Source organism: Mya arenaria, chromosome 17 (genome assembly GCF_026914265.1).
Source record: "Mya arenaria isolate MELC-2E11 chromosome 17, ASM2691426v1".
Lineage (NCBI taxonomy): Eukaryota > Metazoa > Mollusca > Bivalvia > Myida > Myidae > Mya > Mya arenaria.
In genome coordinates this window covers 36,110,970-36,129,944 of record NC_069138.1, presented here as the reverse complement: position 1 = coordinate 36,129,944, position 18,975 = coordinate 36,110,970, and the positions used below count along the sequence as shown (strand labels likewise).

At 34.3% G+C, this 18,975-nt stretch overlaps 3 protein-coding genes across 4 annotated transcripts in view; 1 reads left to right on the top strand and 2 right to left on the bottom strand.

Annotated features, from left to right (window-relative positions):
• Window positions 1-1,253: 1,253 nt before the first annotated feature.
• On the bottom strand, window positions 1,254-4,285 carry LOC128223706 (uncharacterized). The gene is made up of 2 exons (XM_052933030.1): window positions 3,713-4,285; window positions 1,254-1,486 (listed from the first exon to the last, which is right to left on the bottom strand). The coding sequence occupies exons 1-2, from the start codon at window positions 4,147-4,149 to the stop codon at window positions 1,372-1,374; spliced, it is 552 nt and encodes a 183-aa protein (XP_052788990.1). The 5' UTR covers window positions 4,150-4,285; the 3' UTR covers window positions 1,254-1,371.
• On the top strand, window positions 4,264-9,760 carry LOC128223705 (ubiquinone biosynthesis protein COQ4 homolog, mitochondrial-like). Its single transcript, XM_052933029.1, has 6 exons — window positions 4,264-4,390; window positions 4,701-4,829; window positions 6,371-6,467; window positions 8,052-8,154; window positions 8,623-8,846; window positions 9,191-9,760. The coding sequence occupies exons 1-6, from the start codon at window positions 4,264-4,266 to the stop codon at window positions 9,375-9,377; spliced, it is 867 nt and encodes a 288-aa protein (XP_052788989.1). The 3' UTR covers window positions 9,378-9,760.
• Window positions 9,761-10,080: 320 nt separating this feature from the next.
• LOC128223703 (uncharacterized) overlaps window positions 10,081-18,975 on the bottom strand; it is a 45,162-nt gene continuing 36,267 nt past the window's right edge. Inside the window, exons 24-30 of one of the 2 annotated variants that reach the window (XM_052933027.1) lie at window positions 17,943-18,399; window positions 17,216-17,509; window positions 16,172-16,339; window positions 15,792-15,906; window positions 13,730-13,759; window positions 13,219-13,248; window positions 10,081-12,496 (exon numbers count right to left, since the gene is read on the bottom strand). In XM_052933027.1, the coding sequence (XP_052788987.1) occupies window positions 12,353-12,496; window positions 13,219-13,248; window positions 13,730-13,759; window positions 15,792-15,906; window positions 16,172-16,339; window positions 17,216-17,509; window positions 17,943-18,399 (1,238 nt within the window). In that variant the 3' untranslated portion in view covers window positions 10,081-12,352. Of the gene's footprint in view, window positions 12,497-13,218; window positions 13,249-13,729; window positions 13,760-14,509; window positions 14,567-15,231; window positions 15,250-15,791; window positions 15,907-16,171; window positions 16,340-17,215; window positions 17,510-17,942; window positions 18,400-18,975 lie in introns of both variants that reach the window. The other variant, XM_052933028.1, reaches the window with a different exon arrangement.

Here is an 18,975-nt window from a genome sequence, read left to right as displayed (position 1 = left end):
CCCCGATAGAATGAACATACATAAATTTATTAGAAAACGATCTACATATATATGAAATACATGTCTGTATCGATCGAAGGTCTAGTTCGATTACAAGAGCCTTTGATGTAGGGACGTTGGTCTTGCAGTTCTATAATCGTGTCAGCAGCTCATGAAACTGAATCCAATCTGTCTTATCACTAGTATTGTAAGAATTCAATTGATGTGCAAGCAAATATGATACGTTTTGTGCCGAGCTACATTTGACAAAAGTTATTTCAAAACCTCTGAAGTAAAATCAAGTAACACATTCCAAACAATCCAACACTGATCTCTTCAGGCGAAGATATTTAAAGCCTGAGAAGGTTATACCAAGCATTGAACACCAAGGTTTGCTACTACATTGTGTTAAGCAGGTGTCGTGCATTATGTTATAATCCAAATATATGGATCATGATCACCGCAGAGTGAATACCTGTGCTAGTCTGTTGTTTAAGTCAAACCTGAGGGCCAAATTTTGACAATAATCATTAAAGCCCAATATAAGCCTTGCTACATGTACAACATGTACATACTGTCACAGGTACTGTGAGCTGTACAAATTTCAATTAATTATCTTGAGCCTTGCTACATGTACATACTGTCACAGGTACTGTGAGCTGTACAAATTTCAATAAATTATCTTGAGCCTTGCTACATGTACATACTGTCACAGGTACTGTGAGCTGTACAAATTTCAATAAATTATCTTGAGCCTTGCTACATGTACATACTGTCACAGGTACCGTACTGTGAGCTGTACAAATTTCAATAAATTATCTTGAGCCTTGCTACATGTACATACTGTCACAGGTACTGTGAGCTGTACAAATTTCAATAAATTATCTTGAGCCTTGCTACATGTACATACTGTCACAGGTACTGTGAGCTGTACAAATTTCAATAAATTATCTTGAGCCTTGCTACATGTACATACTGTCACAGGTACTGTGAGCTGTACAAATTTCAATAAATTATCTTGAGCCTTGCTACATGTACATACTGTCACAGGTACTGTGAGCTGTACAAATTTCAATTAATCATCTTGAGCCTTGCTACATGTACATACTGTCACAGGTACTGTGAGCTGTACAAATTTCAATAAATTATCTTGAGCATTTATTTAGTAAAGGCCAAGTTTTAATTTTTTGCAAGGCTATGATGATAACTCGTAAAAAATAATCTAATAGACAAGCTAATGATAAAACAATGGAACAATTTTGGTAAAACGTACATGAATGTTCAACTGATTTATTATCATTTATTTATAACAACATGAGGAAGAGAAATAAAGCCTTTACACAATGATACTTCATTGTGATACAAAAGTGTTAAGAACAAATAATCTGTGCATTAATTGTCTTCTGTTTTCTTGTTGGCACTGTCTAACACAATTTCAACAGTGCCTTTAGCTGTTGACAGGTACTTTACTTTTTCTCCTTTTGCTTCCATAATCTCTTCAATATTTCTGAAATAGAGAAATGTGTGAATAGTGACAATGTTATTTTTCTGTTTGTTAATAGCAAATACTACATTACAACAAAAAATTAAACGATAACATTTGTGAATTGAAAAGAAGTAAACCACTGAAAAATGGTAGATATTGTCATCAAACGTCATGTATTTGGTTAAGAATATCTGTCATTGGGCCAAAAAAAAAATGGTTAGGGTTACATCCTTTTCAAAAACAGGAAGGGTAGGTAGGCTTGTTTTGTTTTTGTTTTTATTAGGCTTTATATAAGAACGTTATTGTCATCATTGGAAAATCTTCTGTATAACGCTTTAAAGGTTTTTGACTACATATTAAATTTAATAAATTTTCAACAACTGACTTTAACAAGAGCTGTCACAGAGACAGCGTGCTCGACTATTCCGCCGCTTTTCAATGTAAGGATTGAAAAGTTTTGGCGAAACATGCAAGGATCACTATTAGATTAGATTTCAATGCAAAACATGATGTGCTGAGATATTAACATAAATGTGGTTACATGGAAAATTTTAACCAGAATTTTTAAGTCTTATAATAAAGGGCCATTATTTGCTAAAAAACAGTTATCTAACTTGGTTATTCAATTACATTGGTTGGTTGAATACCATTGTATAAAGTCTCAACGCAATACATCATTCAAATAGTTGCTGAGATATTATCCTATGTGTGCTAACATGCAAGACCTTAACCAGAATTTCTAAGTCTCATAATAAAGGGGCAAAAGTTTAATAATATGAAAGATAGAGTTATCTTACTTGATTAAAGAAGAAGGTAAAATGGTTGGGAGCCTGTGTGTAAAATTGACCTAAAAGTGGTTACATGCAAAACCTTAACCAGAATTTCTATGTCAAAAAAGGGGCCATTATTTGAATTTAATGCGAACTGGAGTTATTTAACTTGGTTAATTAAGTAGGTTGGATGGTTGAGTACCATTGTATCAAGTCGCAATGCAATACCTCAAGTAGTTGCTGAGATATTTGCCTATGTGTGCTTACACGCAAAACCTTAACCAGAATTTCAAAGCAAATAATAAAGGCCTATTATTTGCATTAAATGCAAACTAGAGTTATCTAACTTGGTTAATTAAGTAGGTTGGACGGTTGAGTACCATCGTATAATGTCTCAATGCAATACCTCAAGTAGTTGCTGAGATATTAACCTATGTGTGCTTGCACACAAAACCTTAACCAGAATTTCTAAGTCGAATAATAAAGGGCAATTATTTGCATTAAATGCAAACTCGAGTTATCTTACTTGGTTAATTAAGTAAGTTGGATGGTTGAGTACTATTGTATCAAGTCTCAATGCAATACCACAAGTAGTTGCTGAGATATTAACCTATGTGTGCTTGCACGCAAAACCTTAACCAGAATTTCTTAGTCGAATAATAAAGGCCTATTATTTGCATTAAATGCAAACTAGAGTTATCTAACTTGGTTAATTAAGTAGGTTGGACGGTTGAGTACCATTGTATAATGTCTCAATGCAATACCTCAAGTAGTTGCTGAGATATTAACCTATGTGTGCTTGCACGCAAAACCTTAACCAGAATTTCTAAGTCGAACAATAAAGGGCAATTATTTGCATTCAATGCAAAGTAGAGTTATCTAACTTGCATAATTAAGTAGGTTGGATGGTTGAGTATCATTGTATCAAGTCTCAATGCAATACCTCAATCAGTTGCTGAGATATTAACCTATGTGAGCTTGCACGCAAAACCTGAACCAGAATTTCTAAATCGAATAATAAAAGCCTATTATTTGCATTAAATGCAAACTTGAGTTTTCATACTTGGTTAATTACATGTAAGTAGGTTGGATGGTTGAGAACCATTGTATAAAGTCTCAATGCAATACCTCAAGTAGTTGCTGAGATATTAACCTATGTGTGATTGCATGCAAAACCTTAACCAAGGTGTGACGCTAACGCCGATGCTTGGGTGAGTAGTATAGCTTTCCATAAATCTGAATAGTCAAGCTAAAAACGGTAGGATTGGTGCCAGTTTCGTAGGTAGGGTCGGGTTACCCGAACCAAATGTATTTTTTTTTAGGCCTTGGTTAAATATCTGAAACCAAACAACATTACAATATTGGTTTTGATACCAAAATAGTATTTAAGTATAAAGACGATGGAGAGAATCTGGTTTGTAATGTCCATGGTCCGTAATGTCCCTAATTCTGACTGGTTTATTATTTGGTGTCATACTTTTTTCCAACGTCTGTAAACCATTCCAAGTTATCGGCCAATAAATGATGGTTCTTGCATCCTTCACATGTGACAATCACAACCCCTTCCTCGTAAGCTTTCTTGGAAAATGTATGACTGTTTCTTGTATCACATACTTTACACTTGTATGATATAAACTTTCGTATTTCCATTGGTTCTTGAAGTGTAGCAGATTTTGTTTCACTTTTTTTGTCATCTTTTAATAAGGGGTTTGAGGTGGAAAGCAGTCGGTTAAAAACAGATGGCCTTCCAATATGTTGCTTGTATTTACTGAGTCCACTCTTTACACCAGTACTCACAGCAGGACTGGATATTTTGGAATAATGAGAGTAACAATTTTGTTTTCTGGCACAACATGTCTCTGACTTGCCCAATATATTTATACCGAATTTGAATAATCCTGGACGAAATGACATCGTGAAGCTTTTCGCTAAATGTTAAAAATATTCAGCAATTTACGAGAAATCCAACAACCCCAAGTTGTTTACAATTGCATCACACTGCTTCCGGGGCTAATACGCATGCGTAAAATGGCTTCCGTCACAGTCAAGCGATCGGTCAGCTACTCACAATTTGTCAAATTTCGGAAGATCCTGAGATCGAGGTCTCTGACAGTCTCTTTGAGAAATGAATATACACAAGAGTCTTACGCAGAAGGTAAGGATTTTGTCTAGGAATGAGCTTTTCAGTATATTTTTAAGTGAAACAGCTACCGAATTGAGAAAGTTACCTCCTCACCGGATAATTTTCGTTGGTGTCATACTAAATGCTACTGTGGTATTTTTACATGAAGGGCTACATGATACTAATTTTATTTCAACAAATTGTTGTAATTCATTAAGTTATTTACATTTTGTTTTTTAACATGCCATAGTTATTAATGTTATGACAATGGCATTTCTGAATTTGAGTGTTTTCACTATAAATTTGGTTGTTCATAAAAGGAAATTTGAATAAATTATAATTGATGAGCCAGAGGCTGAAGGGAGCACTTTGCGGGGCAGGTACCCAGGTCATCGGCCGACATCAGTGTTCCAGAAGGCTCTCCTTACTGCAGGATCTGCTGCTATGGCGTTATACAGTCCAGATAGGGGAGGTAAGGAATTTTAAAGTATGTGGTAGAATCAATATACATTTTACTCAGTTAACTTTTTAAATATCATTGATTGCTTAGTTTGTTGCCTTTTGTTGATGGCCACAGTGGCCTTATTCTAAAGTTATGTAAAGACAAAGATACTGTGTAGCTTTTCAATAATAATGATTATAAATCTTATTACCCGGTATGTAAGTGTTTTTTATATAAGCTTCCAAATAAAAATAAAAAATAAGTAGCCATTTAATCTCAAAACTCATTAAAATGCTGGGCTCTCGCGAGGGGGCGACTTGGGCGAAGTGGTCGCCTAAAATTCCTAGACTGTCCCCATTTGTATCTTCAAAGCGCCATTGACTTCGCCGAAAATTTTAGCACATTGTAAATCTGTCAATTAGCGAGTATTTGGCGACACTCCCATTAGTAAAAACATTGCAATTAGCCATTCATTATCATAAAATTTGCTAATTTCCTAATCCGATAATTGAACCGTATCATCCAATTACCAAAAACCCAAAGTTAACCAATCAGAATGTACATTGAGAAGACCCAGATCAAATGATAAAAGTTCGTTAAAATGAGATAGAACAGGCGACATAATGATTAAAAATCTTGTCATGCATTAATGAAGTCAAAAAGTATATATTGATATATGTATTGAACAAACAAACCAAGACAGTTTAAATATTGTTGCTTTTGAAGCAGATGGTCATAGCCATCTCGGGCCATCGGCAAAGTGGCGCTAAGAAAATCAATAACATGACGTATCAACAAATATTTGATTGGTTTTAGTGAAATGTTCATGATAATAAATTGAATTGTAATCACAAAAATATTTTTTTTGCTTTATGTACAATTTACTTACAGTATTTTTCTCCTGTTTACGATGTCAAAAAAATTGGCGAGATCGCTATTTTGTCAGAACAATTTTCCGAGTTAATTTTTCAACCTCCCATTATGTATTGGCAAAGTTTTCATCAAGGACAGTGATTTAAATGTCATTTGGTTCTTAAATGTCAGCATATTGAAAATTATTTAGCTAGAGACAAGTAAATAACAGCATAGCTGAATGTGACATTTGTACCCTATCCCGAACGTACCAAAATAAGATTCGTCCCCCTACTATAAAGACAGTTCATTTATAAGGTCATTTTGATTGTTTCAAATCCTTAGCTGTCTTGGTTTTTGTTTCATTTTAGATGCTATTTGGAGATGAACTATGTGACATTGACAAATACACTTTTGCTGAGCCAAAAATGATACATAATTGATGAGCATTTTATTTAAGTTAAAGCAATCAATTTGAATGTGAATATAAACTGAAGTGTGTGGTATGGCATAGTTTTTGTATCAGGTGTTACGAAAAGTATCACTTCTCCGTAAAGTCTCCCCACTTCTCCTTAAATTGACTGAAGGGAGAAGTCACTTCTCCCAAAATTTTCAGCCTAGTGAGAGCCCTGAAATAAACTTTTTTTCTCTTAACTTATTATCATATAATATGACTCTGTCCCCCTTTACTTGCAACAATCACATGTAAATGACTTCAGACATGGTTGCCACTTTGGGTGATGTGACGGCAGAACCGGCTCTGAAACTGATCAAACAGAGAATGGAGCAGGACCCAGTAGGGAGACAGATACTCGAGTATGCTTGTATTTAACTTTCATTTAAAAAAAAATGCTTCAATGGTCATGTTTGACTCCAGCCCCAAAGGTTTTGGGCCAAAACTGAATGAATTAAATCGTATTTTTATTTTAAAGGGTTTAATAACTTTATAAAATAGTTTATGTCATACGAAATTGGTAAAATTAACATATAAATTAACATATAATGTTTTTAAGTCATCAGGCATTGTCTTTAATTTTAGATATTTATTTTATATTTGATGTTGAGCTGGATTATTCAAAGAATAAGGAGAGCTATACTACTCAGCCAAACTGTAGATATGTCCAACTAACTAATGAAGTTACAGTTTGTAGATAGAACTATTTTGCGCAAAATGCAAATTATTTGCCTTTATTATTCGATTTAGAAATTCTGGTTAAGGTTTTGAGTGTAAACACATATATCTCTATAGGTTAATATCTCAGCAACTAATTGATGTATTGATTTCGGACTATATACAGTGCTCAACCATCCAACCTACTGAAATAATCATTTTTTGATAACTCAAGATAAATAAAATGCAAGTTGTGGCAATTTATTCTTCTTCTTAGAAAGTCTGGTTACGGTTTTGCATGTCACATTTAAGTCAATATCTCAGATATGACACCCATGTATTGCATTGATATGTAAGACATGTTTTTCCAACTATCCAACCTACCCATACATAATTAATTATTTTAGTAAGATAACTCTATCTTTCGTTACACAAATTATTGACGTTTATTATTTGACTTAAAATTCTGGTCAAGGTTTTGCATGTAAACACACATAGGCTAATATCTCAGCAACTACTTAATGTATTGCATTGAGACTAGTTAGGTAACTCTTTTGTATATAATGCAAATTATGGTCCTTTGATATTTGATTTTGAAATTACAGTTGAGGTAATGTACTTAACCATGTTTAAGTAAAAAAGCATTACCATGAAGCTTTAGACACGTGTTTTCCAACTCACTTAATTAATTAAGTTAGATAACTCTTTTTTCCATGTCATGTAAATTATGGCCCTTAAATAATACAGTTTAGAAATTCTGGTTAAGGTTTTGTATGTGAGCGTGCATATGTCAGTATTTCAGCAACTACTTGAAGTATTGCATTGAAACTTTATACAAGGGCTCCCAACCATGCAACCTACTTAATTTGTCAAGTTAGAAAACTCTATATTGCATATAATATAAATTTTGCCTTTTTATTTTTCTACTTAGAAATTATGGTTAAGGTTTTGTATGTTATCTAATTCAACAGTGATCCATGCATGTTTTACAAAACCTTTGCAATCCTTAAAGCTTAAGAGCGGCGGAATAGTTGAGCGGCTTACACCTTGACAGCTCTTGTGAATGTGAATGTCCAAGGAATTCAAGCCTATTCGATCAAACCAAAATGTTACTAAAAGGCATTAAAAATCAGAATTAATCAAATAAACATATATTTGCTGGTGTCTGCTCTCTATCCCCTAAAACACCTCATACACACACCCCCAGCCCCCCTTCTGAAATGTGTAATATCCCTATATTGGTCTCGTTTTAGGCTATAGGTAAGTGCACAGTAGCTATTATATTTTAGAGAGAAGCCGCAGATCACCAGCCAGACGTTGTCCATTGACTACCTGGGCAGTCTAGGGGATAAAACCTTCGGCAAAGAGTACTGGCGGTTCCTCACCAAACATGTAAGGGGTAGGGAATTGGGGGATATATTTACATGAAATAAGGGAGGTTTAAAAGTTTAAGAGACTTACCTATAACAAAATCATCAGAAATATAGCATTAGTTAAGGAAATAGTTAAGTAACAGAGCACCTTCACTCAAGGGTTAAACGATCTTTAATTATAGGGATTTTCCTGAAACATCATTTTATGTATTGATTAGAACTTAAAAATTAATTATTTTGTAGGGTTAATAATATAACTGGCAATAGTTCATATCAGCACATCAGTGAATAAGATCTGAACCATTCATTTACATTCATCATAAGTAGACTTTTGGATGAGCAAGCCCAAAAATTCTAATTACCAGGATACTTTTGGATGAACAAATCTTACACAAGTGCAGGGCATCAATATTTTTTAAATAGCCCAGCTATATAAAAACAGGGGGCTTGCTAATTTAGACCTCATAGTTTATTGTTCTCCACATAGGGATTCTCCCCAGATGCACGCCTCCCTGTCCATTATGTTGATGAACCAGACCTGGTGTATGTGATGTCACGGTACCGGCAGTGTCACGACCTGTTCCACACGGTGCTGGGAATGAAGCCTAACATGCTAGGGGAGTGTGTGGTCAAGTGGGTGGAGGCCATACAGCTGGGCCTCCCCATGTGTGCCCTTGGAGCCATGTTTGGGCCTCTCAGACTTGGACCCAAGTAAGTCATATTTGAAGACACACCTTTAGACTTGACATAATTAGTTTAGAAAAATAATGAAGCATTTGTCGAAGGTTTAGGGGGTGCAGTGTCTACCTCGCACCAAAGAAGTTGCGGGTTCAAGCCCCTTTGACAGCACAACCTCTTTGCCTCTAAAAAAGGACTACAGTACTGGTTACTTTTCAGGAATTGGACTCGAGTGTTATTTACGCAATGTAATAGCTTCTAGCCATTATCTTTATTTATTGGTTGACACTAAACTACGGTAAACTGAAGTATGGAAAAGACATTGATATTGTTTCTTCTGACATGTTAAAACGAGTGTTTTGCTTTCCTTTTTTCAGCCACAGACAGAAGTATCTGGACACCTATCTACCCTGGGCAATTAGAAATGGTCAACAAGGAAAGTTACTCATGAATGTCTACTTTGAACAAGAGTGGGAGAGGGATTTATCTGACCTTAGAGAAGAACTGAACATTGAGGATCCACCAGAAGATCCATATCCTGAGGCCAAGCGGAACGATGTGTAAAATTATATGGTCAAGGGAAACTAAAGATTTGATTACCTGTGTCAAGAAATCATGTATGAAGACCAATCATTGGAAAACATACATGTAGTAGATTAACTTAGTGCTGTGAACTGTTAACACAATGGACATTGGTAGACTCGAAGAGTTCTGTTCTGTTCATGTAAACCTTGCCGAAAGACCCGTCAATAGGTCTAAAGTTTATAGCATAAATATTGGACAGTAGAAGTATTGGAGCTCTGTAAAATCTTTATAAATATTTATTTGACTACATTTAAATAGATTGTAATAATTCTTTATATGTACCGGTATGTTAAGTCATGTTAAAAGTTTGATTGTTTTTTTGTTACATTATGTTCTATTAAAATGATTTTGATGGAGATATTGTTAACTACTACTATCTATAAGAGTGAGACGGAACAAGTCTGAATAGCTGAATTACTTTGCTGCAAATCTTTACTTATATCTCAATTGTTAAGGAAGGTTGTTATAGACTTGCCACGCATGTTGTCAATGATAACACTAAGTTTCATGAAAATATCTTAAACCATGTATTAGTTATGGCCAAAGTTTGTGCACACCAAATACTGAAAATACTGCTTTGACAATTCTGTAACCTTTTTCTTCCAAAAATTATTTAATTATACATCTACCCCGGTAAAATAATTTACATTCCACATCTGACAATGTAAACAAAAACAATATGTAATATTATAAATATTTTATTTCATATAAAAGTACATGAAATGGTAAAATATCACACTTGTTAAATACTGAGCCTTCCGGCTGAAGTTAGGACGGTATCACAATATATATCTACAAGCCATGTAAAAGGTCATTTAAAAATTTCATTAAAATTAGATAAATATAAACATCTCTAGATATAATATCTAAGTAACGTTTCCTCTGATCTACCAGGGTATTTTTCACTTATAAAGTACATACATTTATAATTGAAAATAAAATATTATTTTGGCGCATATTTTATAAATCCATTTCTTAGTAAATATGTCAGATGTGTGATTCACATAAATCACATCATTTTTTTGCAATGTATTTAAGATGTCTAAAGTAAAACATTTGGCAAATTAATAGATCTAGAGGATTAAAATACCCAGTTAAACATGGACGGCTTATACATGCACACAATACTGACAGGCTTCAAAGAATAAATGCAAAGCCAGTATGCCTAAAATGGGTAAAAAAGTGACACTGGTGGTCTATGCTTTAGCAATATAACAGCACTTTTGCACCTAAATGTTTCGCCTGAAGGGGGGAGGGAACCAGGGAATCTGACCATCTCAAAATGTTCTGATTTTTAAAATCCCTGGAGCAAGGAAACTTGTCAAAATTACTATGGCATCAACAGTCCTTAAAAAATCTGGCATAGTCCATTTCCCAGCTGGCAGTAATGATGGGCCTGTCAAAATCTTGCCTGTCGGGAATAAAACCCCTGTCTAAAGTCCCCCTTATGCCTGCCGCTTTACCTCCGTCAAGCTAACATTGATAGGTGATTTGTGCTGTTGTTAGTAATGAAATGGAAACAGTCCTTATAACTGGATGTAAATATTGCGGCAAAAAGTGATAGAAGATTGATATGTATTCATATTATGAAATCATGGATAGCTCGGTCATTTATCCTGCAATAAATTAATACTAATACAAGCAAAATGCCAGAAGGATATGTATCTGATATAAATGTCTCAAAGAGTATAAAAATGTTTGCAGCACAATACAGAATTAAATGTGGAATATTAAAATACTGTAATAAATAAATAAATGCATGATTCCTGTACAAATTAAGATCAGCCTACAGATAATTACACAGTATCATCCTACAGCAATAAAATTAAATAATTATGTAGCCCTTGCAAAGCAGTACCTAATTATAATACACAATATTTTACAGTATGGTAATTAATGCATCTGTAAATAAATTCAAACCACTTCATTTCTAACAATTAGTCAAAACTCCTCATAAGCCACCACAGTAATGCATTACCATATGTGTCAATTTTTGTTAATTCTTTCAGGTATATAATAAGTATATTTTTCAACTGTTTCAATTCATTATATTTAAAAAATATATAGCTTTTTACTCTTAAATTTCAAAAACAAATATAAAAACCTAGCACATTTCTTTGCAAACAACAAAAGTATATACCACTTAATTGCTATTTCTCTTCTTTGATACAACCACATTCACTTTGCAAATACTGCTATTCAACAAAATCCTGTTATAAATTACTGAGAACATGACTTCCCAGAACCAGCTATTTCATGTCATGTGACACGAGGCAAAGAAGCTGTTTGCTGACAGCATCACTGAAGATTCACACTCAACTATAGGGTTAATATTGTCCAGTCCTAGCCTATTTATTCTTATAAGGCCATAATAAATAAATCCTAGCCGTATATATCTACGGGCTACATCTTTCAAACGTCTTGTCTTGAAATGCGTCTACCATTCTAAGTTTATAATTCCGTATTGTCGGAACCCAATATCCTTCCTCCATCGTTTGAATTTGTAAAGTCTCATAATTATCCATACATACAGCTGTCAAACCATTTTCCATGTAAGATTGTTCACCATCTGCAAGTATCTCTGTATCTTTGAAGTCCTGTATCCAACTCTTTCTTCTTATTTTCATACAGACAATAAACACGAGCTAATTTGAATGTTTGAATATCCACATAACACTGCTCCATCCCCCAGCCTTTTACTGTATCATACATAGTATTTAAATCCACATAACACTTCCCAATCGCCCAATCTCATATTGTACATAAATATCTACAGGTACTCTGTTCAATAAGGTTCCATGTTTGTCCGCCATTTCTACACCATAATTATCAAACATCAAAACCCTCTTTGACCTTCTAGGTAAAAGTCCTATTGCTACCACACAGATAATCCAAAAGGTTTTTATTTGACAATATCTTTATGACACTCTCTAAGTTCCTATACTCCATCCCTGCTACCAGACAGATGATCCAAAGTCCTTCATCCTCCTTGACTTTGAGAGTTCACCGCTTACTGTACCCATCATCTTGTGAGTGAGGTGGTCAATCTCTTCCACCAACCGCAGTGACCGCTCAAGGTCATCCTCGCCCGCCACAGACTGCAAAAAAAGAAAAGGGATAGAATTTTAAAAATTGTTTGTGTAAAATAATCAAACGAGAAACTTGCCAAATTCATTTTTTGAATATAATTTTTTTTATACTTTAACTTAAAAATATATAAGAAAACATGTATCTGTGTATTTAGATGCATATTGTGGATATCATATGAAAGTAATAGCTCTAAATGGCCAGAAGAATGGTAAGAATAAATGGCCGGCAACCAGAAATTGCAACAACATTCTTTGAAAAATCTAAGCAAAACAATGGGCTGGTAATGTGCAAACTTATGACATCAATGAGATATCTTCAACATCATTTTCTTTTAGTTATTGAGATATATCTATTATCAATTTTGTACAAGGTTATTTCTACTTAATAGATTTAACTTATATTTACAAAATTATGAAAAAAGCAACTAGCTGCCTCACTCACATGTGTCAGAATTGTTAATTCATTTTTACAGAGATGTTAAATCTTTAAAATGATAAGGAAAGAAATAGCTTTACTCTATCAAAGTTATAGTTAGTTGTTAAAATCACCAAATATTAAAACCACCATCTTGTTAATTCAAGCAAATTAAAACTCAAAGCAGCCACTACAGTAATACAGGTTTAAAAATTGACTTTGAGACTAAACTACACTAAATCAATTAAATTTCTGAAATCTCACATCCTCCACCATGTGAAAAAAATGAGAAGAATTATGGTGCCTTTTAACTTACAAGACTTAAGTCAGATAAATCACTAAATGACTGCAATAAAAGACAGAATAATGTCATATTGAATCTAATCCAATGTTATATCATGGAGGTCAGAGTTATTTGCCTTGCTTCACTTGTGCGTATTGTCTCTTGAACCATGTGTACAAAGTTAGACTGTCTTGAACATTTTTTAGTTATGGTCGAAGTTTTAAAGATTTTGGATAATGAAGAGGCCAAGGACCAATGAAAATAGATATGACTAAACCTCAACTTAGTTCTTTCAAAACTACCAGGCAAACTTAAAATGTATGATTACACATAATGAAGCAAATATGGTTAGCAATACTTTGATTTTTAGCAAACATTTCAATCTTAAAATCTAATTTAAAGCAATCAGCCCTTATTCAAGAATTTACTTTTAAACTGAACTATACCAAATCATTAATTTTTAAGAGCTGATGCCCTCAACCACTTGTTACATATGAAAAGAACATTTTTCCAGAATGTCAAGACTTGGTGCTTTTGAACTTACAAGACTAGCATCAGATAAATCACTAAATGACTGTAATAAAAGAGGGAGCAATGTCATATTGAATCTGATTCAATGTGTTAAATCCTAGAGGTCTGACCTATCAAGCGTTCATAAATGTACAAGAGCTGTTCAGGAAGTTCTCAGCAATTGAACAGAAAAAGAACAAAAATTATAACTGTGAACTTGACTCAGGTGATAACTTTCTCACCATCTTTGAAAAATGGATTATAATAACTACAGTATGATGATTGTATTGTTATTTCAATAAATATTTTGTTAAAAATTAATGTCTACTTAATTAAATGAGTGTTTTGGGTAATAAAATTGCAAACTAGCGCTCTTAACAAGTAATTTAGGAAAATGTTAGCTTAAAACAAGAGTACTGCAGAGCGAATGCCAACGCTTGCCTGTTTTTGGTTTAATTTGGTCAAATAAAGGGCATAACTCAGTAATAATGAAAGCCAGAGTTATGCATCTTGCTATACATGTGCGTATCATCTTTGGCAACATATGTTTCAAGATTAACTTGAATTTCTTGAACATTTCTTTAGTTATGGCCGAAGTTAATTAACAGTTTTTACCATCGACAACAACACCAAGGCTTTGACAATATCTCAACAATTTTTTTTTCGAAAAAAGGTGAGCTTAAAATGTATTAACACACATAATGAAATAATATGGTTAGCAATACAGTGAGTTTTAGCAAACATTTGAATCTTGAAATCTAATTAGCGATCAAGCCTATAGTGCAGTTAAGAAAGGGTCCCTGAAATATCTTACTATCTTGTTATTTCCTTTCCCAGTAGCCAATAAGTTAGGCTGAGACTTGGTTCTATACTGTATGGCAAAAGTTACTCTCATTACATTTAAGTACTCCTTATAAATTGATTCACGTGAATTTTGTAAAATATATCATCATAATGTACATATAGGAATTGAACATATTTCCCATGGTCGAGAGTGTTACTTTTGCTTTTTCTATACATTAACTCCCATATCAAAATAGTATTAAGTATGCGGAGTTTGACTGTTCAGTTACTAGCATGTGGATAAATAACAATGCAATCACTTATACCACATGGTATTTATTGAACGTTGTCCTTGACAACATGGTATAAAACAGTTACTTCACCCACTACCCTCTTGATTGAAATTATGCACTCGCCCAAAGAGCTTAACACAGCTCATGAATAATTTTACAACTCTGGTTGTGGGTGTAGTAACTATTAGTTATATTTTTGGCGGAAACATTAACATAAGAAATTCTACAGCAGCAACTGCTTTAGGTATTTTATTTGGAATAGTTAAAGTTTGTACAATTTTGATTACGTATAACCAAATATCCGACATCAGATGTTGATTTTTACTCTCATTTTTTTTCAAAATATGAATGATATTTAAACCGTACAACAAACATGAAAACACAGAGTAAAAAAAACAACAAAACCTCTTGATTACAAACAAGTAATCTACACTTTCCAAGACAGTAACAATAAACTTACTTTTGATTTTTTCTTTTTCTAAATTATGTGGAGTTGTATGTCATTTAAAAAAGCATAGTAATGTTTTTTTTATCATTCATTTTATGGGAAATCAAATATATGAATATCTAAAGATTGTTTTAACAAATCGAGAACACCAAACCACTTTACAAGTAACAATTAATGACACTATGAGTTTTTTTAACCAGTAAACCAGTTTGTCTTATTTATGAATGTACAAGCAATGTGGTACAAAAATGTCCATAGCTAGTATTGCTTTTTATTCTATTTCTTTCAAAAGATTAATTTTCTTCAAAATCATTCACACTTAATGTGTGTCTTAACCAAGTTTTTGAATCAGGTGGTATTTTTGAACAACCATTTTGGTATGTAAAACTAATGGTTGATGTTTTCATCAATTGTGCAATAAAAGCTGTACATGTACATTCATAGAGAAGACAAACAATAAATAATAATCTAATTAAAAGCCATCGAAATCCAATATTGGTTGAACATGTCCAAATGAATACATTTCTACATGTGCCTTTTGGCCACTGAATAAGCCCCACCCCTGTACCTACCAGTGAGAGTCCGCCACCCCCAAGGCCCCTGTCACTCTCATATTCATCTTCCCCCCGTACACGCCGGTACTTCCTGCCATGTCGTAACCTCTGACGCCTTCCAACGCTCCGACTTCTGAAGGAAAATAGGAACAAGGTTATTTCTTATCTTTTATTTTAGAAAATACAAAACATACAAGCAAATGCCAACATCAGTCTAAAAAGAACAAGGGCATAACTCAACAATTATTATAATGGGTCTTGCTACACATGTGCTTATTGTCATTTGAACAAAATTTCATTTGAATATCAACACTTTTTGTGTTTGGGCTGAAGTTTGTGCAAAACATTGATTATGACATGAAGGTTATCTCAAATTATACAAGGCAAACATGCCCCACCTTCTTCTGGTCAGCTCTTCCTCCTCCTCAGACTCGGCACTCTCGCTTGATACATCGCCAAACTCGCGCACAAAGTAGCGACTTTTAACCCTCCCATCTGGAGAGTAGTGACGGATCCTCCCTGCACGACCCAGTGACCTTGACCTTGCTCGCGAACGGGAACCAGTCCTGCAAAAGGTTTTTAAATGTTTAATGGTTCATCAAAATTTGATTAGAAGAATTTGAGATCCTTGTTATCATACTTTATCTGAGCTTTTATATATTTTTTAAAGCACTTTTGCAGCAAATTGTTATGGATTAAAGCAGTGAACTATCAGTAAGCATGTAATATAAATATTTATTTCTATTTTCTTTTTCGCATTAATTCATGTATCATTTCAATCAACTGCTTTTATTAAAATTGTTTCAAGCATAGGAGGCAGATTTGGCATAAAAGAAAAGATAGCCAGAACTATTTTCTTGACGCAAGTTTTATATATATATAAGCACACCCAACTTTCAGCAGAGGTTGTGTTAAAATGCACACAAACGCAGTGTTAATACAACTGAACATAAAAAAAAAAAAATCATACATAACATTGGGCTATTTGTTCTGAACTTTGTCAAAGCTAACAGCGTGTATAACATCATTGTTTACTTAAATTTGAAATATTTGACAATGTGCTCATATATTTAAGAGAAACAAGTACAACTGAAAAATTTGTCCAAAATCTTGTTCGAGATACAGCAGGTCACAAGTATATCCTTTAAACTTTCCGAGCAGTAACGATTTGAAATTTGACAATGATGACTTTTACAAAGTTCTGAACAATGGGCCCAATATATAAATTACATTAAGCAGTAAAATGAGAGGTTAATTTTAGCTTTCATTGGTAAAATAAAACAGACTTTCAGACATCAACCCATGCCTTTCCATTTTCTGGGTCAGAATTTATTTTCACAAGGGAGAACAAGCCCATACATTCATGTTACAAGATTATAACCAGTTCCAAAATATTACGTAACAATTTTCCACCAATCCTTTTTTAAAGTTCAAAAAATTACCCAGCCTCATCTTGGGTATCCCACTCTATGATTGGTTGATGAACGGCTTCATGGCTAGCAGCCATTGGCTGAGGTTTTTGAGGGGTTGTCTCAAACTGAACTTTTACTTTATGTAGGAGATTGAAGGGCAAGAGGTTTTGTTTTATCGGAGGAGGGGCCTTGTAAACTCTAAAAGGCAGAGAGCTGATGACAGGGCTTCTAAATGACTGGGTGGCCAGTGGCCTAGGTCTAGCGGGAAGATTTATGTTAAGGGGCAGTGTATAAACAGGAACTTGGACAGGGTCCAGAAGTTGTCTGAAAATACATCAGCAGTACATAGATGTTTAGAAGGAGATCATAACTTAACATGAGTTAAACTTATGTGCAAGATGCCGGGAAAATTTTAACATGTGAGAATATTTACCCTTCATTTGATGGTGAAAAATATGTTCCACTGTGAATCCAAATTTTAATTCAAATCATTATATCATAATAATATATCAGTCAACATGGATCCCTTTGCATGTTTGATAATTAATTATTTCTCTCAAATTCTATGTATACCTGTTTATGTTGTATTGTTTGTTACATTGTATTTACATTCATGCAATAAAATATTTCTAATTAAATTAAACATGGAAAATATGGTTAGAAGATAAGGTATCATTTTTTATTCTTAAAATTTCCATTCTGTTTAAAGCAGCTATTGAACTAGTTGGTAAACAAGTTTGTTTCTACAGAAGCGTACCTGCCATCATGTACAAGATATCCAAGAGGCTGCCTGTGGTCTTCCGGTGGATAAACATAGTCACCATGGGTATGGTAGGCAGAGCTTCCACACATGGGGCACACAGAGGTGTACACCCCACCACCCTCCTGCCGCCCCACCCCCTCCCTAGCACCATTGGGTATGAACCGAGTCTGTCCATCATTTACATGAATATCATCACTTGCATACTGTCGCTGGCTGTAAGGCACTTTGTTGCTGTGTGAGTGGTAGTCTGTGTCCTGATAGCCCTGCTGGGGGCGGTTTTGTGTGGGGTTGGCAGCGTAGGAATAAAGAGTCTGCCTGAGAGGTCGGTTGGAACCTGTTTGGCCGGTAGATGATCCAGATGCGGTTGATCGAGCAGGCGGGGGTGGCTGGTAACCTTGGTAAGACAAATTAGGCTGGGAACCAAACACTCGTCTTCCTTCCTGTAGGTTACCTGCGGGAGGAAAACACAACTTTATGACTTATTTATAACATAATGTAGACTATAATTATTATTATAAGCCTTTAGATAAGATCATTTAATAAAATGGTATATAAAACTTAGTTTAAGGAATTAGCAACTGAAGGTTTTAACTACAGTTGAACCCAGTTAGCTTGAAAGCACTTGACTTGAATTCCCCGTTGGCTTGTATTGGACCGATTTCTTTCAACTGAAGGTAAGCATTCCCGATTGGCTCGAATTTTTGAGGCTAAAGGTATTTTCACCAGTCTGGCCATAGAGATTCGACTGCATAATATAACTTTAATGATCAGAGTCCTTAAAAATAACTAACACATCAGTATGCTTTTTACCAGACAAAAATATCTGAAAGGAAATACCAACACTATTTTTTTTGTCGTAAATGGGGTATAGCAGGAAGATTATTAAAGTTAGAGCTGATGGGCTATAATACATATATGTACTTAGCGCATATTGAACAATATTTGAGTCATGGCAAAACTTTTAACAATGATGCTCTGCTGCTGCCACCAACAGTAATAACACCCGACCTGATGTTGGAGCTTTCTC

Excerpts from the sequence above, each read along its gene's own strand:
- LOC128223705 (XM_052933029.1), top strand. The coding sequence starts at position 4,264 with ATGGCTTCCGTCACAGTCAAGCGATCGGTCAGCTACTCACAATTTGTC. Across the intron at positions 4,391-4,700 it reads ACAAGAGTCTTACGCAGAAG|ATGAGCCAGAGGCTGAAGGG; the intron begins GTAAGGATTTTG and ends AAATTATAATTG. Across the intron at positions 6,468-8,051 it reads GTAGGGAGACAGATACTCGA|AGAGAAGCCGCAGATCACCA; the intron begins GTATGCTTGTAT and ends ATTATATTTTAG.
- LOC128223706 (XM_052933030.1), bottom strand. The coding sequence starts at position 4,149 with ATGTCATTTCGTCCAGGATTATTCAAATTCGGTATAAATATATTGGGC. Across the intron at positions 1,487-3,712 it reads TTTACAGACGTTGGAAAAAA|AAATATTGAAGAGATTATGG; the intron begins GTATGACACCAA and ends TCTCTATTTCAG.